The sequence below is a fragment of the Pyrus communis genome, chromosome 4 (genome assembly GCF_963583255.1).
Source record: "Pyrus communis chromosome 4, drPyrComm1.1, whole genome shotgun sequence".
NCBI classification, from domain to species: Eukaryota; Viridiplantae; Streptophyta; class Magnoliopsida; order Rosales; family Rosaceae; genus Pyrus; species Pyrus communis.
Window position 1 is genome coordinate 9,211,575 of NC_084806.1, and position 24,957 is coordinate 9,236,531.

Genomic DNA, 24,957 nt, shown 5'->3' on the forward strand with positions numbered 1-24,957 from the left:
CAGGGGAAGCCCGCCATTGCGGCCCAATCCTACCCGCGCAAGTCCCGTTTGGATCCTATAGAACCGAGGTCGGATCCGTTGTGATTGCTCATGACGGTCTGACCCGAACCGACCCTTCGAACGCCTCGAGTCTGGACGCAGCAAACAGCACATAGAGCATCTGTGCTTCCCTCTGAGTTTTTACTTATTACACTCTCACAACGAAAGGACTTCACTTTGTCTTTAATCTCCAAGTCTTTCTCTTCCGAAATTCAAGCACCAGTCTTGGCGCTAGGGTTAGGGTTAGGGTTAGGGCACGCAGAACTTCGTAAAGCTGGATAGGTACAGAGTAGACCGCTATGGCGACAACGACGACGGCGACCACCACCACCAGGACTCGGTCCCCTACCGTCGACCCTCTCGCTTCTCCGACGCGCCTATGAACCACCAGAGCCACCACACTCGCCGCAGCCCTCCTAACTATCGCGGCGGAGGAGGTCGGGGTAGTGGTGGTCCACACCGTGGCTTCGACACCCCGCCTCGTGACTCTCCCGGTGGGTTCCGGTCATTTGGGGGCGGCGGCGGAGGGTTTGGCCCGAACTACCAGGACCCGCCTCCGCTATCGGGTCAGAAACGAGGTTTTACTCGTGGAGGTTCTCCAGGTGCGTTGTTCTGATTTTCTTTAATTTTCTTTAATTGGGATTTCATGTTGCGGTTTTCAAGCCTCAGAACACTTTAGAAGTTGGTGAAAAATGAAATTTATTTGCTGCAACTTTGATGAATTTTCTTGCATTTATGTTGTGTTTTGCTTGAGCTAAGTTTATTAAGCAGTTTCAATGTACTTGACTCGTGGGAAGATAGATTGTAAAGTTAGTCAATAGCAATTAATGTTTGATTTTTGCTTTAAAATCTTGCTCAAGTAGCTAAAGGCTGTATCTTTTCATTTTGTTTATGCTGTAGTTACTTTCTGCGTTGCTTATGAGTTTGAATATCTTTCAGATCGTTTCGATAGAGGCAGCTTTGCCAAACTATTTATTGGATCAGTTCCTAGGACAGCCACCGAGGAAGATGTAAGTTAGCCTATTATTACTGTACCAAAATGCTCGATATATGTTGTTGTTGGACTTTTCCATATGTATGAAATGGTGCTATGTTTAAATGGTAACGTTTACATCATGGTGTTTATGCATGTTGGTTTTATACGATGTCAGATTCGTCCTGTGTTTGAAGAACATGGAGAAGTGTTAGAGGTTGCTCTGATCAAAGATAAGAAAACAGGACAGCAGCAAGGTACCTGTGTGCGTAATTTTATTATATAATTGTTATCGGGAATATCTTATTTCAGGTGCTCTGAGAGGCAGATGGGAGCATGCCAAAGCTCACCTTATCTCACTTTGTTTTTGCAACAAGTTTCACACTTGTTGGTTTTGCTTGCAACCTTTTATTCATGTCCGTCCTCTCAAAGAAGAAGAAGGCAAGACATGTAAACCAACTAAAAACCAGTTTTCGAATAGCTGTTGGGATCTTGGAAGACACTTAGGTCATGCGCTTCTGATAGTGGCTGCAGCACTGGGGGCATTACCTAACAAATTATTTGTAATGGGAGTGTCTGTTGCCATAGCTGTTGCTTGTTTATGTTAGGATGTTTAGAAGTGCAACTGTTGTACAGAAAATTGACTCAGAACATACGTGGTTTTTTGCTTTTGACTAGTATTAATCATAATGTAATTTGGAGGATTTCTTTGGTTTATTCTTATCTTGGTGAACGCGGGAGTGCTCTGTGTGAATGACTTGGAATGTCATGTATCACTTTATGAGATTGACAGGATGTGATGGATGTGAAGTTGGATGTTCTGGAAGAGATGGATGATTATTGGATGGTTTGTGTGAGTTTGTTGGTTTTACATCTTTCACTATCTAAGTTTCGGCGTGTTTTCATGTGTGCACATGGGGATGGATATTTCAATATGGTGGTTTTATGCCCCCCCCCCCCTCCTTGTACACATTTTAAGATATCAATATGTGGCAGAACTAGATTTATTTATTTGTCTATTCCTGGTACGGTCTCTGGATGGTTGTATGCATGGCTAATACCTCCTTTTGGAGCAAGAGATCCGATTTGCATTTGGATGTGTTAGTTGAAACTCATTTGTCTCTTTATGATGCTGATGTGCCACCATAAGGAAAATGTGGTTGTGTGTTGTTACCTTATTTGAAGTTGGTACTCTTGAGTGGCTCTCATGCGGCTCATGTTTTGAGTAGTGTTGACATAGCAAGACACTTTCAGTAGCGGGCTGATGTTTAATTCTTGTAAGGTTATTTGTTGTTGAGGTTTGTAATATTTCTAGGGCAAGTATTTTGTTTGGCCTTGTGGATTTTTATATTAGTTTTAGCTGTCCTTGTAGTAAATTTACTTTGTAGAATTCAGGGATCTTATTGTGAAGTGCAACTGAGTTTTCTGGTTATGGAATTCCATCTCCAGTTGGGGCTTTCCAACTTTAGAGTTGATCTTGTTCCCACTCCCAAGTGATAGGAGGCTCTGAGCAAGTATTGCCTTTGTTTTGTATCTTCATAAATTAGTATTCTCTATAATTTCCTTAGTCTTTTATTGAAACTTACCTCCCCTGTGAATGCATGAAAGCGTTGGAAAAACAACTCTGAAGGTTTGGTATAGGAATATTGCGTCAAATCTTCTACACTTTCTGATGCTATGTGTATCTTGAGTTGGTAGTTTTCCATTTCTGTTCGTGTGGGTGAATGTATGAGTTTTTTTTTAGTTGCGAATTTCGGCCATCAATCTGGCTGATTTTTTGTTTGTTTATCATATCCATGTGTTTGCATTGGGCAATACTATCTCATTCGTCGACTGGTTGGTAATGTGAAAGTTCATCATATATTTGGTGAAGTTAGTGAGGCAATGGTAGACTTATGATTTATGTCTTTGGTTATGGTGTAGCTGAACAGTCTTTCTCTGGGATTGGTTGTATCATAGGATACAGTTTTGTTAATGGCAGAAAATGAGTTGCTTTTTCTTTCAATTATTGGTTTGCTTGAATGATCTTGTCATCCTTTATTGTGCTGAGGTTTATCACCTACAATGTTAGTATAGAGGACTCTTGGCTTGTCTAGAGATTTGACTGGCTTGTCTAGAGATTTGACTGGTAGTGTGACGTGGGAGGTGGAACTTAATCCAAGTTTTCTCATCCAGAATCATAGTAACAAGGGCATACAAACGCAAAGCTTGTATAATTTCCATGGTTTGGCTTCTGAAGATGGTATTTGTGGCCTCTAAATTCCCCAATCGATGCTTCATAATTGTTGGTACATTCATGAACTGTCATGGTATGAACATGTGCATATGTTCGTTCCGGACTTGTTATTGATTGTTCTAAACTATTCCTATGGAGAGTTCCTCAGGTCTGATTCTTCCTGGACATTACTTTGATAATGTCTAAATAGGATGTTGAACAAGCAGTGATATTTATCATATAGGACACTCTTCTGAAATCAACTTTTCGTTTAAATCTGACTGGTGTGTCGGATGAAAGATCTTACTTTTGAGACAGCCAATCTGGCGTGAGATGGCTTGTGTGGTGGCTGTTTTATCAGGATATTCCTTTCTGGATTTACAAAACTTTTGATGAATGGTGTATTTTGATGGTATATGAATGTTACTTTGATGTCTAATTTTGTGATTTATTCCAATTAGAGGACAATGATCCTGAAATCAAGTTTGAATTGTTGTCCTTTTTTTTTTTTTCTGATGTTATGGTTTCTTTTGGCTCCTCAAGCTTCCCACCATTATGAGCCAAATTTGGTACATGATAAGCGTTCTGAAAAAATCTGATGTATGAAGCTCTTTTTATGCACTTGTTCTACCTAGCTAATGTCCTCTGGGTTTAATGATTGTGCCCTGTATGAATGAGCCATTAATATTATTAAGATAACAATCTTGTTTGAAGTTGTAGTATTGATAACTTATGTTATTTGGAAAGAAAGGGTTTGACAAATACCTTTCTTTTATACCGATATGATCTTGAAACGCCACAACCATGGATTGTTTACGTGTTTTGGGTTGTTCCTAGATGTGTGGTTTAAGATTATGGGTTCTCACACCGTTTTTCTAGCCATTGCTCTCCCTTTTGCTTGTACATGCACTAAGGAATTTGATGTGTGTGATATATCATTTTTATTTTTAGTTGTTTCTTTTGAAATGATAGTTTTACTAGCTTATTAGCTTGTGAATACAAGGTTCCATGTGTGTGTTTTTAAAATTTCTCAATGGGAATTTTATTATGGCTATCAACCTAGCTACCTATCTTTGGCTTTTTTACAAGGGTATAAGTTGCATATGCAGGTTGTTGTTTTATAAAATATGCAACCTCAGAAGAAGCTGGTAGGGCAATTAGAGCTCTGCATAATCAACACACTCTTCCTGGGGTAAGTTTTTTTTTACCGTTTGATTTTCAATCGTCTTGTAACTAATTTATAGTTGTTCCACACTCTTGTTACTTCAGGGAATGGGTCCTATCCAAGTCAGATATGCCGATGGTGAACGAGAACGCCTTGGTAATTGTCATCTCAGCATGAATGTTTGATTGTTCCATTTTATGTGCAAATTGTATCATGAAATGTGTATAGCCTTTTTAGACACACTTCCCCAAATATTAGATACACTGCTGGCTCAAATGGTCAGTCATATCTTGGCTTGAGTTGGAGCCACTTCTTAGAGGACATGATAAGTGAGAAGGAACCTCTTTCAACATACAGTAATCTTGTGCTTGATTTTTCTTGATCTCTTAAGCCCTTACTAACCTACGAGTGGTCCTCAACCAATTATGCTGTTACCTTTGGTTTTATATTTTTTCCTCAAGACCATGGTGTGAATGAGGTGGTATCCATGGGGGAACTTTTGTATATCCTCTGTATTTGCACACACATATCTAATTAATTTATAGTTTTTCCCTTGTTGATGTCAACCCTTTTTTGATGGTAGGTGCGGTTGAGTACAAATTATTTGTGGGATCACTGAACAAACAAGCTACGGAAAAGGAAGTTGAGGAAGTATGTTGTACACCAATATCTGTTATCTTCTAGGATTATTATTTTCCAGTCTTCTTTTCTCATCTTGAAACAAATTAGATCTTCTCTTTATTAGAACCACAATCCTATTTTTCCTTTATAGACATGTCCTTTTCTAATTCAGAGGAGATTTATATGCTCTCAACTTAAAGCAAAAGAATCTTAACTTCAGTTTATTTTAGTAGAGTAAATGTTACCGTTGGAAGTTATAAATGCAGCTGGAAAAAGAAAGAAACCAATTGCTGTTTTCTGTTTGCAGATTTTTTCACCATTTGGTCAGGTTGAAGATGTTTACCTCATGCGTGATGAATTGAAGCAGAGTCGTGGTGTGTTTATTAGTCATATTTAAAATTTCAAATATAAGGAAAGCACTCTATATGAGATTTATGCATTCTTTGAACCATTCGTGTTTAGGATGTGGATTTGTAAAGTACTCCCAGAGAGATATGGCATTGGCAGCTATAAATGGTCTTAATGGGATATATACAATGAGAGTGAGTGTTTTCTTGTCTTTTTCTTTGGAATTACTTTAGTATAATACTGTGTTATTAAATGCTATCCTATTATATCACACATATATTTCTATTCCTGCACCTCAGGGTTGTGATCAACCACTAACCGTCCGGTTTGCTGATCCTAAAAGGCCTAGGCTTGGAGATTCAAGGTTTCTTCCTCTTTGTTTTTCTTAGACATGCCTTGAGGCTTCTTTATATTTTTTTGGCCACTGGTTAAATCTTATTGTTCGTTGGAGTGATTTAATTGATTCTTTTTTTTATATTTAGCAATGTGCAGATATCAATTTGTAACGGATTCCTAGATGTTTCTGACAGTGTTCTTGTTTAGGGGTCCTGCATTTGGGGGTCCAGGTTTTGGTCCTCGATTTCAAGCCCCAGGGCCCAGGTAATCCCCACAATGATCCGAATGCTGTTGTGAAGTTTTTTGTGTGCATTCTCTTTGTTGTAGCCATTTACATTCTTTGTTTCTAACTTACTTCTTTGTTTCTAACTTACTCCAAACAGACCATTGCCTAACATTGGTGATCCTATGCGCGACCAAATTCCAACTAATACTTGGCATCCAATGAGTCCACCAAACTTAGGATCATCCACCAATCCTGGTAGTCGTGGCTTTGGGGACAATTTGCTTCCTCAGTCTGGAGACATGCCGTTTCCCTTGAATTCAGTAAGAATAATTCAATGATTTTGCAACATTGCTCCTCTAAGAAATGTCCCTTTTCTTGTGTTTGCGTAAGACATCCAGGGAAGGCATACAGATGCCGTAAGTAACGCATCTGTAGTGATTCTTGATTGGATGATATTACCGTAACCTTTTCATACCATCTGCAGCTGAAGATGAAAGGGTGGCTGCAGGGGCGTCGTGATTTTATTGTTTACATTCACGATCTATATGATGCTAGTTTCTTATTAGAGTTTTTTGTTATAAGTGTGCTTAATGCCTTTAAAAATCTAATTATTTGCTTTTTGAATTTTTAGGGTGGCCATGGCGGCTCTGCAGAGGGTCCTCTTCCTGGAATGGCAGTTTCGTCTTCTTTAACATCACAAAAGGTACAAGGTGTTAGAACTTTATTTTAATCTACGTGGTAGTCTAAAGTCGAAATAATTATTTCTTATTTACCCGTATTTCAGTGTGGTTTGATTGGATCTGTTTCAGAGTTTTAACCAGTCTATGCCACATGTTGGCCAGCAAATATCTCCATTACAGAAGCATATTCAGTCACCTCAGCATTTGCCACCACCCCTCCAACAGCACCCTCAAACTTCGGCATCATACACACACACACAAACAGTACGGCAGCTTGGTCAGGCTCAACTTCCTCATTCTGCTGGTCAAACACCATTTAGTCAAGCATTACCGCCACAACAGTTTCTTGGCTTGGGTGGACAGATGTCTGTTCCTCAGCCTGAGGCTCAGAAGAATGCGCCTTCTGCTACAGCACTACCAGCCCCTTTGAATATCAGCTTACAACCTCGGCCCATGCCCACTGCATCAAATCAACAGCAGTCTGGTTCTGCTCCTGCTCAGCAACAACTGATTCGGCCTCTTCAGCAGTCACCCTCTCCGTTAGCTCAGATGCTGTCGCAGCAGACACAAACTCTGCAAGCAAGTTTTCAATCATCTCAGCAGGCGTTCTCCCAGCTCCAACAACAGCTGCAGCAAATGCAACCATCAAGTCAGGGGTTGGCAATGCATCAGAATCCCCAGGCTAACAAACAGCAACAGGTACTTTAAAAATTAGTCAATTGTTATCTTGTAGGAGTATGTGGTAATTGGATGTCCCAGATGCGGTACCATGAGGATTGTAAATTTAGTTGCTTAAATGGATTGATTGCATGACTTGTGGCTATAGAACTGTAGAACAATGCTGTTTTGATTGCCAAAATATGGCTAAAGCTAGGTCGTCACCTGTAAGTGGCGTGATTTGTGGCCCGAACACAGTGATAAGTGAGCAAGGGTCGCTGTATCTCCATTGGCACCCGGATGCTGTGTTAAATGAGCAAGGGGGCCGTAGAAACTTATTTTTGAACGACTCTACTCAAAGTTGTTTGGAAGCAGGCTCACATCAACTTTACCCAGGACATGCAAAAGTAGTAAAGTAGTACTTTGACTTTACTAGACAGGGGAGGGCAAAGAAGATAGGACAGGAGGGTAGGGTTCAAGAGAGCGGAATACGCTTAGGAACGTGGAATATAGGAACATTAATGGGAACATGTATGGAAGTAGAGGTTCATTTTTTTTGCCACTTTGTTTTTTTATTCGGTTGTATCTGTAACTGTGGTTAGTAAGCTGTGCATTTTAGCTTCTGCATACGTTTGCCCCACGAGTATATGTTGGTTGCCTGTCAACCTAATCATTTTGACCTGCCCGCTGCTGATTTTATGATACCATTCGTATTTCTCAGAGTTGGAAGTTTAAGCCCTATACGATCTTTGCATTTGGCTGGTTGCCTGTCAACCGGATAAAATTGTCTGTGATGCTCTATTGCTTCTTCTAGTTGTCTTAACCAACTCCAACCTTGGAAGCTGAACATTATATTTGTTCCTGCAGTCTCAGTGGACTGGGGTTGCATCACATACAGTTGCCAGCACTACTGCTTCCACACCGGCGGTGGATGTGCTTTCAACCACATCTGTTGCTCCAGCTATTCCCGGATCCCAGGCTATAGCTCCTGCAAAATGTGTTTGGACAGAGCACACCTCCCCAGATGGATACAAGTACTATTATAATAATGCAACTGGTGAAAGCAGGGTAAGGATTTTGTCACTCAGATTCCCTCTTTTTGGCCTTTTGATTTCAATCTGAGTGATGCTGCTCACATGACTTGTAGTGGGAGAAACCTGCCGAACTTATATTGTTTGAGCAACAGCAGCAACAAAAGGCACCAGTTCAGCAGCCTCATGTCCCATCGCTCCCTCCAAATCGGTCTGCACAGCAAATTTCTCAAACGCAACAGCTGCATCATCAATCTCAGCTTCAACCACAGCTTCGGACTAACTTGCAGTTACAACAGCCCTCGTTTTCTTCATCGGTCAGTGTTTCCTCATGGTTTCTCGAATGTTAAAGATTTGATTGTGGTTACTAACTCATTACTTTGAATTCCAGTATCAGGCCTCTGGAATTATAGGTCACCAAAATGTTCAGGTAAATTTTGCACCTACTATTACCCAAATAATTCACATTCGCAAGAAAAATAAAAATATAGAGTTTTCCCGTAAACAGTCCATTTTTTAATTGGTTCTTTTCATCATTTGTATCTCCAGGAAGGAAGTTATTCACAATTATCCACACCTAGCTCAGTCGGTGATCCTTCACGCTACCAACAGGTATTCAGTTTTTAAATCCAGGTGCTCAGTGTATTTTAAGTATCACAAATTAACTTTAGTTCTCTGTTTCTGCCAAGGGGCTTCAGGCTGCTCAGGAGTGGATGTGGAAGAATAAACCAACAGGTTCTAATCAATTATTTTCGTTCAAATTGTGATGTCAGTATGGGTTTTACTAGCTGATCTAGCAAGATAATGGACTCGTAATGGTTAAATTGGAAAATTCCTAGAAAGGGCTAGGTTTATTGTGTCTATATAGAATGAGAAGAAATGTCAAATATTCGGGTCTTATGCGCTGAGCATTTGTCTACTGTTTTAACCCCTTTCTAAATTGGTGAACATATTTTCAATCTCCAGGCGCTTGAAGTGGTCAAGCAGAATGTAAGGTGGCACGTCGTCGGCAAAAGAATTGATGCTCGGAGGAAGCCGAACGATAGCATAATTGTATGAATTTTGATCACCATGCAGCCAAGGGTCCTTGTTGGAGCTTGAAAATGCTGAGTAGGATGTGTGTAGTGTAGTGGAAACGTTCTTCGGCCCTTCGGTTCCTTTTTTGTGAGCCTTTTTTTTAACTGTTTACAGTTACTGGCTCACTGAATTGAACACGTGTACCATTAGTACAGGGCAACCATTTGCCTAAAATCGAGTTGTAGGATATAATTGTAAAACATAGAAATCAGATAAATATTAGTTTAGCTTGTACTTAAACCCAAAAAATAAAATATTTGGTAGATAATATGTCATTAGCTTTGCCATAATTAGCATTACAAGGCTAACTAATTGAGCCTTCCACTGTAGGAAAGTGGTTTACCACTTTAGGCTAAAAGGTCAATTGACACTTAGGCAATTCCTACGAATCTCTCCATTCATCCCAGTAACTACTCCCAAGCTTCCCATTTTTACCATAAATCTTCGAAGTCTTCGAAGGTGGACGGGTCTTGTGCGTAGGTTTCTACCAGTTCACGCGTTTGATCATCTCTGGTCGCGAGATTCTGGTCGGAAAGCAGCAAACCCTCCCCGGAGAGAAGCTTAAGAGGGTACTGGTCGTCAAACGTTGCCGGGGTTGCTAGGTCAAGGTTTGCCAGCGTGTCGATGTCAGATTCTGAGCACAGCTGCCGCAGCAACTGAATGTATTCAAGAGCCGTGGTGGAGCCTTGTAGGCGGGCGGTGAAGGTGGTGCAGCGGGTTTTCCCATCGTATGTGCACCTGCGGCAAACAGAGGAAAATGTCGGTCTTATTTTTTCACTCAAATGAAGCACAATACAAAAGATCAATTGAAGCAAGTTGAGAGTACCAGAGAGTGCAACCATGTCCTTCAAGCAAAGGTTTACATTTCGGAACTTGGATAGCAGTTGTGCAACAGTAGAATTTGGGCCTGGAATGTTGTTATTTGCTAACGATTTGCTAGCAGTGAAGCTGCTTTTACTTCCCATTTGACTATCCTAGCTAGGTCCACCAGACTGCAGGTTCAAATTCAAATTTTTAGTCGAAACTCGAGGGTAGCATATCTAGGCTTCCTGAGAAGTCTTCCTGTTGCATCCCTTTCTTGTTACCAAAGAAAAACATGAAATATGTAGCTCTTAGCGCACACACCCCAACGCTGGAGTCTCGGACAGCAACTGCAATAACGTCAGCACATGAAACTGTTCGAGGGCAAACAAGTTCAAGATCCTGTTTTCTTGCATCAATCACTCCAAAACCCCTCAGAGAGTTAAAGATAGGCGCTGCTATCTTTCACCAACAATGTTCTCATTGTCATCTAGCAATACTGAAGCATCGCAGCTCTGCACAATTCACATCATTTTAAAAGTGTGTATATATATATATATATATATATATAATGTATAAAATAGTGGAAACAAGAAAACATGCATTAACAAAGCAGTCGTGGAAATGGTGACGAAGCAGAGAGGCTGCCATTCTGGGGTCTTCAAACACATTGAGTCTGATCCCAGCAGCTGCATATATTATGGCCTCTGCCTCGGGGCATCTATCGTTGTACACATCATTTCCCAAGAGGTCACCACAATCCTCATCTCCATATCCTCCTCCTCCTCCTCCTCCTCCCATGGTTTTCGGCACGATTGCAAGAACAATCGCAACGTTCAGAATAGTGAAAAGAGAGCCAACTTCGTGGCCATATTGTGTTCGTAAGGGTGGTAGAAGTTTTTGTATTATAAAGAAGTTGAATGGGAGGGGTTTAGTAACATCGAGCAGAGATTTGGTCATTGAGATTTGGTGTTTGAGTCTGTGAAAGAGGTCTAAAGGTAAAATGGGTACGGACTATTATTGGTTGTTTAAGGGTAAATATTTGTTCCTCATTGGTTTGATATATGCATAATCTTTTCTTTTGTGATTTTATACATACGGGTTAGTTTTTAGGATGATACTTGGCTTTTCAATCACAAATTGGCATGTGTGTTTTGATGAGTTATGTATGTATATGCGTTAAACTGTGATTTGTAAGAATGAAGAATGACTCCTTCATAAGATGGTGCCCAACAATGTCCTAATATATATATATATATATATATATATATATATTTTTTTTTTTTTTTAATTTTATCAAAACAATGTCATAATGTTTATGTGTCAGACTATGACTCGTATCTAACGAGAATTTCCTTACATGTGAACAGTCAAGCATGTTCAGAGGATAGTTAAGAGACATGGTCAATTAAGCTTTTACAAGAGGTCATTGTTTGATGAGAGCATATGCACGCGTATATCAATATTTGGGATAATGGAAATACCATGTTTTGGTTTCAAATTAACTAATTTGGTAATTAAGTGTAGATCACTCTAATCCGATTGAAGGTACATCATTAACTAGAAGAATGAAATCATGCACTCCAATTGGATAGGGTTTGAATAAGTTCGTGCAATTTCTTACCCTAAGGGCCTTAAAAGGCCGGTTTAGAATAACATCCTATGAGCAAAGAAAGTGACTGTGCGCTTGCACTCAATGATTAAAATGATCCATAGTGTTTATATTTCTGTGATGCCAGGTCCTAAGGGGGTTGATATTGTATGCCCGAGGGATGCTGGCAAAAGGGGGCTGAAGAAAATTGAGATTATCCAAGGTGGTTAATGATGGTGGGAAATGAGTTAAGGATTCGAATTCCTCCAATATAAGTGACAAGGCAAGTGGGACAAACTGAATTTACCTTGTCAACTCCGTACATGCAAAGTAACTTTGCTTCATATAGCTACCTCAGTGATAAATTTTTAGCAAGTAAATGTTGATGGCAAAGTGGCACGTAGGCCATCAAATTGCACATCACATAGTAATTAATTAGGTATTGGTATAATGATCTGTGCTCTAATTGTTTGAAGAGAGATTTCAAGTTTGATTTTCCTTATCCCTTTTATTAAGGGAATAATTTACATGAAATAGATTTACCATCACGTGGTGTTCCGATTCAATAGTGCATTGTCATTTGGATAAAAATTTGCTCATGAAAATATATTATATTGGACAGAGGACGGTACGTGGCCATGAACACGTTACATATAAATCATTCTCTTTTTTGTTTAAATGGAAAGCATACAATTTGCTCAAAACGTTACTTTATCCCACAAGGTCATATATGTATGTATAATGTATGTATGTACATACGTACATATGTATGTTTGTATGTACATACATACGCACATATATTTGTATGTATGTATGTATGTATTTATTTGGGTAAAAATTGGATATTCTGCACAGATTTTTTTTCCCCTCAAATGTACATGACTTAATTGTTTGTCAGATGAAATATCAAGCCGAGTGCTAGTGGGTTTGGGCTGTACATTTAATTTCTGCATCTGCATGCTTTGTATGGGTTAATTTTAGCTTTAGATTTTGGAATCCAATCAAATTTGGATTCATGTGCATCTCAAACACAAATATATATGTAACTAAATTTGCATAAGGGATCTACTTTTGACTAATTGGTAACTTGAAAAGCATTTTGTTCGCTTTTCTCTAATTTCTAAATCTCACGAAATTAAAAGAATGTCAGGCACGGAGGGAATATGATATGATATTGGATAACTTTTCGCATGATTTTGTACAGCCAGACAAGACTTTGAAGACGCACTCACAAATCACAATTAGCTCAAATTCGATCGAGGTCGGCATGCAGTGAATTAATGGGAATCGAACTGTTCATATTTTTGAAGCGTATTCCCCTGCTGTTTGAATCAAATTTACACAAAGAATATCCAAATATTATTACACCTTTTTTTTTTTTTTCTTTCTTTTTTCCTGATTATATATAGACACACTTTTGGAGTTCCTTTAGGCATCTGATTATCTGGGTAGCATTGAACTTATTGCACTGCTGCATGTGGAGCCAATGTCTAAACTTTTCTGAATATATAGTTTATGTGCTCAACGGTTTGAAATTGCATTTTGGCAACGTGTCGCGATGGCAAACACAATATTTACAGTTGCTCGTTTAGTTCTATTAATCTTAGATTTGATACTACTTTTGGACTCATGAAATCGCTGTATGTGCAAATGCGTGCAGACAAATCTATTGCAAAATGCATTGTCTGAAGAAACCAAAACTCGAAACTTGAAATGGTAGAAAAGCTATATATAGTGAATTTGCCGAACTTTTTCCAGTTATTAGATCCCTTTGGTATGGACTCTGAGAAAAGCACGAGCTAGACATTTTGTACAAGACGACTTGTAAGATCTTTACGAATTTTCAACATCCTGCTACAAACGTGCGGTTCTCCAAATTTGTCTAAAGCATTAATTCTACTAAGAAAAGTTCAAGTTTAAAACATACGCTAAATCCTACATTTGTTTACTTATTATATGTACATGTTTATTTTTTATTTTTTGATAAACGATAGCAATAGTGGATTAATTGTAAGTTGTTAGAATGGAGGAGAATCGGTAGAAATCGAACCCACACCATGGTGCAAAAGCATATATTTCCTTTCACCACCAGTTAAAGCGCTGCATGTTTATATACTTTTATACAAGATCACTTGTATTGATTGTTAATTTGTAGTACCAAATAAGAAAACAATATTACTAATCCAATTTTGCTCACTGCCCTAAATTAGTGGTGAACATCATCACCACACTGATTGTTGTTAGTTAAGTATGATTAAATGTATTGCACAAATGTTAAAATTAAACCCGTATAACAGCACTTATGGTCAGAAAAATATATCCGAGGAATCATTGGGATAAGGGTAGCTACACATGCATGCATGGCGCAATTCTGAAAGCTCGCATCTAATGCTTATCTCTTATACATATAGCTTACACATAGATTATGTGGCTTCAAGTTCTGTATAGCTTTAAGTAGCATAAGAATTCAATACCATCCCCTAGCTAGCAAAGACAGCACGATATGGAGGACTTCATGAACTCCAATGGGTAAGAAACCCCATATTATCTTCAACAATACTAAAAGCAACCCACATTGCACCCCAAAATCTTACACCATCCTCTCAAATCAAGAACCCAATCCTATTTCCTTGCCCAGAAGCTCACTCCATTCTTAAATGACAGACAAACCCCAATTCTTTTACTCAAAGAGGAGGAGAATGTCATTAAATAAAAAAAGTTAGCATTGATGGCAGCCAAGTAAGATTAATTATACATATATAATTTATACATATCCATCCATTTATTTATGTACTAAAGTGATTGTCACACTCTTTTTGTCTCTCCCTACACACATTTGTTTATTTTTTTTGTTATTAAATCAATAAATCAAAGAGAATTCATGGTCAAAAATAATCGAGGGTGTAAAAAAAAAAAAAGTGTCTAAAAATCAATTCTCATATATGATATATCTATCTATGCATGCCCTAAGGTATTGCATTAATTTGGCTATGTAGACTTTTTCAAAACCATCTTATACCTTTTAGGGTTTCCTACCATTACTGACCAAAAAGTATAGGATCAAGTTCCCATGTTCATTCTAGATTCCACCTTTTCCCCATAAAATCCTACTGGTAGTAGACATGGAAAAACAAGGTAAACATTTCCAAACCTGATCACTTTGCTGATAAATATGAAAACCCTAAACCTATTTATAATTGTGATAAATTCAACCCCCTCCCCTTCATTATATGAATGCGAGGGTCCAACCAAATTAAACACGAAAGAAAACGAAGAGTAGGAAGATGATGAAGATAGATGAACAGAAAATGAGAAGAGAAACATAAATAAAAATGATGTACAAAAGCATATAATAATTTAAGTAATATCTCCACGATGATATATCTAAGTACAAAGAACGCCATTAAAAGCTCAAGGTACGTACGAATGAGAACCTGAATGGTACACTGGCTAGCTATTCAGTTAGAGATCGAATTACTTACCATGACAGCAATTAACACATAAAACGATAATTGATATTATATGATCCTTTCAAATCTGCGGCACGATATCCTGAAGAAGTCCATGGTCTCTAAGAAAATTGGAAGCCGAAGAAGAAAAAGCGGATCCTTCAAAATTATCCCTCTCTTGAAGTAAACCAGTAGAAAATGAGGAGATATTAAAAGGACCACCACCAGAATCACCACCGTAAGGGGATGAGCTGATATTCAAAGATGGGGAGGATTGATACATATAAGCATATTGCTGCTGCTGCTGCTGCTGCTGTTGTTGCTGTTGATAGTGATGTTGATAAGGTAAAAACTGCTGAAAACCAAAGGGATTTGATGAAGCCGCCGCAGCAGATATAAACCCAGTAGACTGATCCGGCAGCCGTGCAATTCCCATTGTGCCACGCTGCGTAATGGGACTTGGATGCGTGTGTTGGCCTTCGTATGTGGTGACCACAGTGGAGGGGTCGTCGGACAACCTCTCCACCCTCTTCTTCACACCACAGCCCGCACTGGTGCAACGATAATAGCTCCTGCGTATAAATAACAAACATTACAAAATAAATTAACATTATTAATCATTACGTACCCCATAAGAATTGAGCGTGAAAATTCAATACACTGAACCAATGAATGAATTTTTTTTTTATTTTTTTTTTAACAAATTGAATGAATGATTGAAATAGGGGGATGAGAATGAAGGTAAGTGATTTGGAGAGATTTTTGTTTTAAACAACCGGTAGTCTACTCTAATTTAATCAAAACTTCAATCTTGGGTGAGGTGAGAGAGCAAATGTTGTAGTCAACTTAACTAAAGTTCAAGTCTGCGTTATTCGAGAGATTTGAGTCGAGGGTTTTGAGAAAATATATATACCTGGGATAAGGGCTATTTTTTACAGCTTTTTGGCCATATTTTCGCCATCGGTAGCCATCATCTAGGTTATCCACCTCACTCTTTGTCATGAACGCAAATCTCGGCTCCCTCTGCCTTTTTTGGTTCTTCTTTTTCGGTTTCAATCTGTTTTTCCATCATCAATCACATAAATCATAAAATCCAGAAAAGGAAACAACAACTTTCAGTGACCCATCAACAAAGAAAAATCAATATCACACAAAAAATTTGATTATAAAAAGAACATTAAGAAAAACAGAAACTATACTAGCTATATGGTAGCTGTCTGCACTATATTAGATAGGACAAAACATAAACAAAAACCTTAGAAAAAATCAAATGAATAATTAACAAGTAGGTCTTACTGTTTCTGGGTTTTCTCCGGATCTTGCTCATTGGCTTCCTCTTCCTGGAGTTTTGTCTTTTGTTCCTCGTTATTATTCGCCGCAGCTTCATTCGACGACGAAGAGATCGAAGACGAGTTCGGCGTTGTAGGCGCCGTACTATTATTCAAAATCTCCGAGGTTGTATTAGTAGTAGTAGCACTCTCCCTCTCCGGCAGCGCTACAACTGTAGAAGTAGATGCCGGAGAGGGGAGTGATTGTTGTTGATGGTGGTGAGGTGGCATCATCATGAGCGACGACGTGGTTTGAGTGAAATCGAATAGAGAAGGAGCGTAGTCTGGGATTCCGAGCAAGTCCATTAACCCTCCCATAGAAACCTTTTGATCTTCGCACGAAGATGGCATGTCGAACATGCCGGAAAAAGAAGGAAAGTTGGTCGGAATCTCGTCGGAGAAAACTGTCGAATTTGCCATGCTGTTGCTACGATCGGTGGTCTTTAGCTTTTCTTCTCTACCATCCATGGATTGTTTTGAAATCAGAAGCACATATTCGCCATTTGAAGTTGTTCAGTCTCTCAGATATTGAGATATAAAGAGAGAAAGGGGAGAGAGAGAGAGAGATGTACAAAGGAAGATAGAGAGAAAGCGAGTGATGTTTTTATTTGCTTTATTTTATAAAACCAAAATATAAAAGAAGAAAAAAAAAAGTTTTCTTATTTTTTTGAAAGTGTGAAAGGAGTTGGGCAGGGATTGGGATAACAGCTTGGCTGGGAGACGTTTCTCACCCAAACAGACACGGGTCCATGGGGTTCCAGCGGACGGGGAATGTCGACGGGACTGGTGCGGAACCGTTTGAGTCGGTGGGAATTTACCCCGTATCACTATATAAGTAGTAAATATTTATATTAAAAGATTAATAACTTCAAATATATAATTTTTTTTTTTTTTTATAATAATTCGTGATATACTATTTTTAGTCGGGGCACAATAAAAAAAAATCGTGGATGGGTTGAACTTTTGCAGGTACACGTGGGCTACCATAAAGGTTTCACTTCTCTGCATGCATGTGCAGCTATCTCGAAACCATTCTTCAAGTTTCTTTCGCGGCTTTGCCTTTTAACTTTAAAACGCCAAATTCTAAAACAATAAAAAATGAAGGATAAATTACATTTATTCCCTCAAATTTGTAGTCCATTGCAATCTCATACAATATTTTTAAAATATCTCAATCTCATATATTTAATTTCATTTTATAGATAATGCTAGGAAAACTAAATTTGTAAACTAAATAACGTGCCACAATATGAATGAACACATTTATCAACGCTTAAATAATAAATCAATCATCAACTTTCATATCCTTTAGTTTCCTCAAACTTGAGCAAGGCTCTTGGTACGCGTTAACCTAGGAAAACATGCATTTAGACTTGAACAAACGTCATTTCACTACCATGTGTCAACTAAAGGATAAATGAGTAGCTAGCAAGTCACGTTTACGTACTTGGTTTGTTAAATGCGAGAGCAGTGGAGTTTCGAGCCCAAAGACTTTTGGCCATTGGCCAATATAAGAGGGATAAGTACCTCTTGTAACGGATCGGAAACAGGAGAGAAAACAAAAGGATATTTTTTAGACTATACCGTGAGCTTCTTGTAACCTTTATTCAATATATACGAGCACTTCAATGCATGTAGCACAGTTTTTAGAGGTGAACCACTTAATCCTTGTTGTCACAGTTCTTATTGTTTTAACCCTTCCTGCCAAGGGCCGATCGCAGTGGTCTTAATTTGTTAACCTCCCAAATTTGAGAGCTAACATTAGCGAAAAGGAACCACAAAGAAATACCGCACCATCCTCTGATGGTATTACAATTATCGACCAAGAAGCATTGCAATGAGTCAGCTCGAACAAATCCTCATAGTCATTTTTCATGCATGCAAACCACTGGAAAGACTTAATCCACCACCTCAACTATGAACAACAATCGCCCCTCAAAGCTCCGAGTATGACCTACAAGGCATAGCCACAATACAAAAGTTCTTCTCGACAGAGGAAGAGAGCGACGATAAGTACAAAAACTCTTCTCGTCGGAGAAAAAGCGACATGACCGGAGGATCAAGATGATTAGAAGAAAGGATAAAATGACAAGAGAGAGAGTGAAAAAAGTTAAATAAAGATTGCTGCCGATTACAAGACAAAGGGAGATATTTTTTTTTCTTTGTTTTTCTCTATCCTTGGAAATTACTTTTCTCTTAAGAGATTATGTATTTATCACCCGTTAATATCTGATAAGCGGTTTGGAAACTTTTCAAATTTAAACAAACTTTCAACAGCAAGGTAAACGTCAAGTTATTCAGTTTATATGACAATTATGATAATATGAAAACCGATATATAACTCTTTTGTATGAATCCATTTGTTGTCTTGTTTATTAAAAGACACAGTTCAAGATTGTTTTGGAACCATTTTTTATTTTATTTGAAGGAGAAAATCTTTTGTATTATTTTGCTTCAGTCACTAAAATCTTTTCATCAAGATAAGTATATCATTTGGACATATATATATCGTCGTGTAATGAAATAGCTGGAGCGTCAAAAAGTGTCGTAACTCGATGAAAAGGATACGTTAATTTTTATTCCAGGAAGTTGTTGAAGCATGTTACTTGATAAACTCGAACTTATTGGACGTCACAAGTAGTTTAGTTCAAGATAATGTTGATATTAATTAGTAACAGACTACTGGACTGTTTTTGGAAGTTGAGAAATGTTAAGGGACTTCTCAAAATCAAACTCTCTGCCAACTTATAGTTTAACATTAATTTTATGCTAATATTATAAAATATTATGTTAAAAGCATGAGGTGGTAGCGAGTTTTATTTTTGAGAGAGTCTCTTTAGTATTTCTCTTAGAATTTTGACAGAAATTATTTACTGTAATTATACTAATTTATTGCCACGACATAGGCCCCTAATATAATAATTCATACGACACCCTTACAAGCAAGTCATCATTTTTCAGAACTCGAAGTGGGACTTATCAATGTAAAAAACAGAATACACATAATAATTCATACGACACCCTTGCAAAAAAAAAAAAAAAAAAGAACAAAAAAAAAATCATGTATTCGTACCTAATAATGTTATATAAAAAGTTGTGGAGCATATACTATGTAGAGGGATGCTTAGAGATCAAACCGAAAGGTTCACCTTTATTTGATGAAGAAATTCTTAAGAGACTTTCTTAAAGTGAAATTTTTTACTAATTATCTGAAATCTCATATTTTTTGTACAATATTTTATAATATTTGTATGAAAATTGTGCCAAAAAACAAGTACTGGCGGGAAATCCATAATATTGGCATGCTACGGAGACTCTTTCCTTAGCATTTCTCTTATCTGATCAGGCTTCCAAGTTTCAAATCACATGCACTTTACGCGGTTTGAGTAATAAATATTCTACGATTGCTTCCATTACACGCACTCGAGTGTCTGGAGCCTTTTCTTTGTTCTTTCTTTTGTTCATTTCTCTTCATTTCTTTTCTTTATCCTATTTTCTTTCTTTTCACGATCAAGTTTTCAATATTTAATTATATTTATCATATTTTCTTGTTGTTCTTCGTCTTCTGAGAAATTTCTTTTCCGTATTTGAATTTTGCGGGAATACACCAATGACTATTGTGGTTTACATTCTATTTATTGATGTCTAATATTTTTAAAATATCTCAATCTCATGTCTAATTACTGATCTCATGTCTAATTACTGAATAGTCATTGGTGTTCTATTTATTGATGTTCTACATTGTGGTTTACTTAGTTTTAGTTTTTATTTTTTTAACTAAATACTGAATGTAGTGTTACGCTACAATCGCAAAGGTTACAGTCTAATTAAGGTTACATAATAATAAAAGTGTTATAGTTTACAATGTCATTGAATGACACTTAATATTGTAAGAAGATTGGTATTTACATTGTGAACATTCTATTTATTAGGAGTATAGGATCAATGGTTATAAGTGTGACACTTGTTAGTAGATTACATAGGCAGTTACAAAGTTAACTCATCTTGTAAGCTGTTATAGTTGTTAAAGTTTAGACATGTATATATGTTAAGCTTGTAAAAAGTATTACGGTTAATGTGAATGAGATACATTTCCTTTCTTCTTCTCTAAGTAATCTTAAGAACTCTCTCTGTCGTCTCTTTCTCTGATCATCTTTCTCTCTGGTTTCTATATTTTGTGATTGATTATGGTTGGTTTACATGGTATTAGGGTCAGTTTGGCCCACGTGTGACGCCCAGCAGCCATACGTGCTCCACGTCACCCAATTCGTGTTGTCTATGTGTTTCACTTGAAAATTTGCCACACATAAGGAGGCATGTGAGAATGCGAAGGTAAAAGAGTCTCACATTGTCACCAAAAGAAACCTTGCAATGACTTATAAGAGGATGAATAACTTCCAATATTGCGAATTGGTTTTATGGTGGAACCTCAACTCTGTGAGGGAGAGGATGGCCAAGAAACTTCTGCAAGTTCAGTGTGTAAATTCCAATGAACAATTGGCTGATATTTTGGCCAAGGAGTATCTGCACCATTGTTCTAGAAGCATTGCTTCAATCTTAGGCTTCAATTTTCAGCTCCTGAGCTTGAGGGGGGATGTTAGGAGTATATGATCAATGGCTATAAGCTTGATACTTGTCAGTAAATGATATAGGCAGTTACAAAGTTAGCTTATCTTGGAAGCTATTATAGTAAATTTTAGACATGTATATAGTTGTTAAGTTAACTCATCTCCCTGTAATCTCAAGAACTCTCTCTGTCTCTCTTTCTCTGATCATCTTCTCTCTGATTTCTGTATTCTGTGATTGATTCTAATTAGTTTACATTGTTACACTATCATTGTAAAGTGTTATCTATGAACATATTACAAAATCATCGTTCAAACTAAAAAAAATACCAATAACTTTTTTTATTAGAAGTATCGTAGACTAACTCTTTTTATTTATTTTATATATTGTGTGATTTAAAAAAGGAACAAGAGTACATGGATGTCATGTCTAATTATTATTTTTTAGCTAGGCTATGTCAGTTGAATATGCTTTTAACAGAAGTGTTACAAATTAAAACATACCTAACCAACTAAAATTGCTTGACATGTACAAAGACACTCCAAAAAGAAACCCTTTTTTTTTTTTTTTTTTGGAAACAAAACAAACCTGTTTTTGATTGATTAATTACAGTCGTGATTGATTGTGAGGGTCGTCATGCATGACATCACTTCATAGCTAGCTAAGATATTTTCCCTCATTATATACCACCTAATTTACTGAAAAAGTTTTCCAAATTTGCAATATTCCACGAGATTTGACGTATATGTATATCATAAAACTTGCGTAATATGTGGGCGTTCTTTTTTACTTTTTGGGTGTGTTCGTAACTAATTACACTCAGATTAGAGTTTTCTTTAGCTAACATTTTAGTTACTCTGTATTAATAGAATAGGTGGCTGTCTCAGAAGTGAGGAACTAGTAGCTGGAACAACTTATCTACAACGAGGTGTATATCGATTTGTATTCATTTTTTTACGTGATTAATCGTGTGATAAGCCAGATAAACACAGAAGGATATACAATATCCATTGAAGTAAGATTCTTCTGTTAGTGTATGTATTTTTAAAATCACATCACAACACTATGAAAAATAAAATACAAAATTGTTATAGTTGAGACCTGGTTGACTCTGTTTTGCTTAGTAGGTAATCTTGGGAGAACGTGAGAGAGAGACCGAAAAACATAGGGTAAATTGAATTCCTAAACAGTATCTAGGGTTTCACATATATTCCTTTCACATGCATCTCAACAACACCAAATACCAGAAACCCTACTATTTAGAGATCGTGTAAAGCACGACATGCATTGGGGGCGTGGTGACTCACTGATGATCTGATAGATGTTCATAGACTCCCCTAGAACACATCGAAGGTGACCCATAATTTAAATTTGACTAAAGGGTTTCCGAGTCACATGCAGTGGGGATCTGAAAAACTCAAAACGCATAGGTCAATAGTCAAATCTTTGAATATTTGTTTGCTCAACGACACCAAACAGCGTTGTTTTATCTTTTCCTTTTTATTTGTTCTTGTTTGCTGCACAGAAAACAGCTTTGGTTTCGAGCACTTTTACAAGTGGGATTTGGGGTGGCTTATTATGTTTACCTTGAACTTACAAGGCTTCTATGATAACCATATTTCATGCCTTTACATCCATGTTGCATTGCATTCTTTTGGTTTCTTTTTAAGCCAAAAGTCAATGAGCAAGTTATTGGGAAAATGAAAGAGGTTAAGGGAAATATAGCTACATTTTATTTACTCCTCAAAACTAATACGAATGACTTGTTTGAAAGTTTTTTAAACATGACTGAATGCTTTTGGTGAAAGAGTTTTTAGGTTTCAAAATCTCTTGAAGTTCATTTGAAAAAAAATATTCACTTACATTTTTACTAAAGATTGGTTCTAATAACACTTTCGTTAAAAGTCATTTCAATCATTTTAAAAACACTTCTAAATACACCAGAAGTTAGTAAGTTAAAGCATAGTGTTGTGTCAAGTTATCCAACATGATTAATTAAACATGTCTAGTAATGTCATTTTGGAAAGTAATTATATATTGTGTGCACATTGCTGCTTATTTTTAAATTTGAGTTGAATAAATCAACAATAAATTAGGTAAGGAACATAAATAAATAAGGGCGTCTGCATAATGATAGTAGAGGTGTACATAAAATCATTTCGCATTCGATCAAACAAAATGGTCCAAATACAATTCATTTTATAGAGAAATGTGCGAGAGCAATCTCATGATGGGTGATCTATTGGGAATTCTCGTGGGAGTTCCCAGAAACAAAACCGTGAGGGCATGGTTGAGGCCCAAAACGGACAATATCGTGCTACGGTGGAGTTGAGCCCGGGATGTGGTGGGGGCCCGGGCCGGGAGCGCACGAGAGCACTCCCAAGATGGGTGACCCATTGGGAAATTCTCGTGTGAGTTCCCAAAAATAAAGCCGTGATGGCGTGGTCGGGGCCTAAAACGGACAATATCGTGCTATGGTGGTGGAGCGGGCCCTGGAAGTGATCCCCCCAGGCCGGGATGTGACAATTTAGTATCAGAGCCTAACCCTGGTCGTGGTGTGCCGACGAGGACGTCGGGCCCCTAAGGGGGGTGGATTGTGACATCCCACGTCGCCCAGGGGAGTGGATCATGTAAGCCTTATATGTATATTCCCATCTCTACCTAGCATAAAGCCTTTTAGGAGCTCACTGGCTTCGGTTTCCATAGGAACTCCGAAGTTAAGCGAGTAACGCACGAGAGCACTCCCAAGATGGGTGACCCATTGGGAAGTTCTGGTGTGAGTTCCCAGAAAAAAAAATCGTAAGAGCATGGTTGGGGCCCAAAGAGGACAATATCGTGCTACGGTGATAAAGCGAGCCCGGGAAGTGGTCCCCCCGGGCCAGGATGTGACAATTTAGTGTCAGAGCCTAACCCTGGCCGTGGTGTGCCGACGAGGACGTCAGGCCCCTAAGGGGGGTGGATTGTGACATCCCACATCGCCCAGGGGAGTGGATCATGTAAGCCTTATATGTATATTCCCATCTCTACCTAGTACAAGGCCTTTTGGGAGCTCACTGGCTTCGAGTTCCATGGGAACTCCGAAGTTAAGTGAGTAGTGCACGAGAGCACTCCCAAGATGGGTGACCCATTGGGAAGTTCTCAGAAACAAAATCGTGAGGGCATGGTCGAGGCCCAAAGTGGACAATATCGTGCTACGGTGGTGGAGCGGGCCGGGGGAAGTGGTCTCCCCGGGGGGACATCCGATAAAATTAGAACGATACAGAGAAGATTAGTATGGCCCCTGCGTAAGGATGACACGCATAAATCGAGAAATGATCCAAATTTTTGTTGTGACAGCCCGTCTCGGATTATTTATACCGTATGTGTGAAATGACGTTTTTGGCCATAATGGATATTTGTCATTTGTGTGGTTGTTTTGGGGGTTTGGCTGGTTGCTAGGGATACTTAGCTCATATGGTGGACCCCAGGTCGGGATGTGACAATTTGGTATCAGAGCTTAACCCTGGCCGTGGTGTGTCGACGAGGACGTCGGGCCCCTAAGGGGGGTGGATTGTAAGATCCCACATCGCTCAGGAGAGTGATCCTTATATGTATATTCCTATCTCTACCTAGCATGAGGCTTTTTAGGAGCTCACTGGCTTTGGGTTCCATGGGAACTCCGAAGTTAAGCGAGTTTGGGCTGGAGCAACGTTTTGGGGGTCTAGCCTAAACTCGCTTAACTTCGGAGTTCCCATGGAACCCAAAGCCAGTGAGCTCCTAAAAGGCCTCGTGCTAGGTAGAGATAAGAATATACATATAAGGATCACTCTCCTGGGCGATGTGGGATCTTACAATCCACCCCCCTTAGGGGCCTG

At 38.3% G+C, this 24,957-nt stretch overlaps 2 protein-coding genes, 1 non-coding gene and 1 pseudogene across 6 annotated transcripts; 2 read left to right on the forward strand and 2 right to left on the reverse strand.

Annotated features, from left to right (window-relative positions):
* The first annotated feature begins 173 nt into the window (after positions 1–173).
* LOC137731164 (flowering time control protein FCA-like) lies at positions 174–9,643 on the forward strand. Of its 4 annotated transcripts, none has more exons than XM_068470273.1 (19): positions 174–641; positions 979–1,049; positions 1,191–1,269; positions 4,337–4,419; positions 4,497–4,548; positions 4,976–5,043; positions 5,321–5,387; positions 5,476–5,555; positions 5,661–5,725; positions 5,905–5,961; positions 6,081–6,243; positions 6,555–6,626; positions 6,766–7,302; positions 8,128–8,328; positions 8,408–8,608; positions 8,683–8,721; positions 8,841–8,903; positions 8,981–9,026; positions 9,258–9,643. In XM_068470273.1, the coding sequence occupies exons 1-19, from the start codon at positions 419–421 to the stop codon at positions 9,263–9,265; spliced, it is 2,175 nt and encodes a 724-aa protein (XP_068326374.1). In that variant the 5' UTR covers positions 174–418; the 3' UTR covers positions 9,266–9,643. The 4 variants fall into 4 exon arrangements, with proteins under 4 accessions (XP_068326374.1, XP_068326376.1, XP_068326372.1 ...); XM_068470275.1 differs by having other exon boundaries at positions 6,784–7,302; XM_068470271.1 differs by having other exon boundaries at positions 175–641; positions 6,733–7,302.
* An 85-nt stretch (positions 9,644–9,728) lies between these two features.
* LOC137731165 (peroxidase 40-like) lies at positions 9,729–11,041 on the reverse strand (annotated as a pseudogene).
* A 4,042-nt stretch (positions 11,042–15,083) lies between these two features.
* On the reverse strand, positions 15,084–17,098 carry LOC137732325 (WRKY transcription factor 23-like). The gene is made up of 3 exons (XM_068471636.1): positions 16,506–17,098; positions 16,123–16,266; positions 15,084–15,781 (listed from the first exon to the last, which is right to left on the reverse strand). The coding sequence occupies exons 1-3, from the start codon at positions 17,003–17,005 to the stop codon at positions 15,292–15,294; spliced, it is 1,134 nt and encodes a 377-aa protein (XP_068327737.1). The 5' UTR covers positions 17,006–17,098; the 3' UTR covers positions 15,084–15,291.
* Positions 17,099–24,324: 7,226 nt separating this feature from the next.
* LOC137733054 (U6 spliceosomal RNA) lies at positions 24,325–24,429 on the forward strand. Its single transcript, XR_011068372.1, has one exon. It is a non-coding gene; the product is annotated as a U6 spliceosomal RNA (small nuclear RNA).
* The last annotated feature ends 528 nt before the right edge of the window (positions 24,430–24,957 follow it).

Coding starts and splice junctions, on each gene's coding strand:
- LOC137731164 (XM_068470271.1), top strand. CDS start 419: ATGAACCACCAGAGCCACCACACTCGCCGCAGCCCTCCTAACTATCGC. Junction 5,044..5,320: donor CGGAAAAGGAAGTTGAGGAA/GTATGTTGTACA, acceptor TTCTGTTTGCAG/ATTTTTTCACCATTTGGTCA. Junction 8,904..8,980: donor ATCCTTCACGCTACCAACAG/GTATTCAGTTTT, acceptor GTTTCTGCCAAG/GGGCTTCAGGCTGCTCAGGA.
- LOC137732325 (XM_068471636.1), bottom strand. CDS start 17,005: ATGGATGGTAGAGAAGAAAAGCTAAAGACCACCGATCGTAGCAACAGC. Junction 16,267..16,505: donor CCGGAGAAAACCCAGAAACA/GTAAGACCTACT, acceptor ATGGAAAAACAG/ATTGAAACCGAAAAAGAAGA. Junction 15,782..16,122: donor AAAAATAGCCCTTATCCCAG/GTATATATATTT, acceptor ATTTATACGCAG/GAGCTATTATCGTTGCACCA.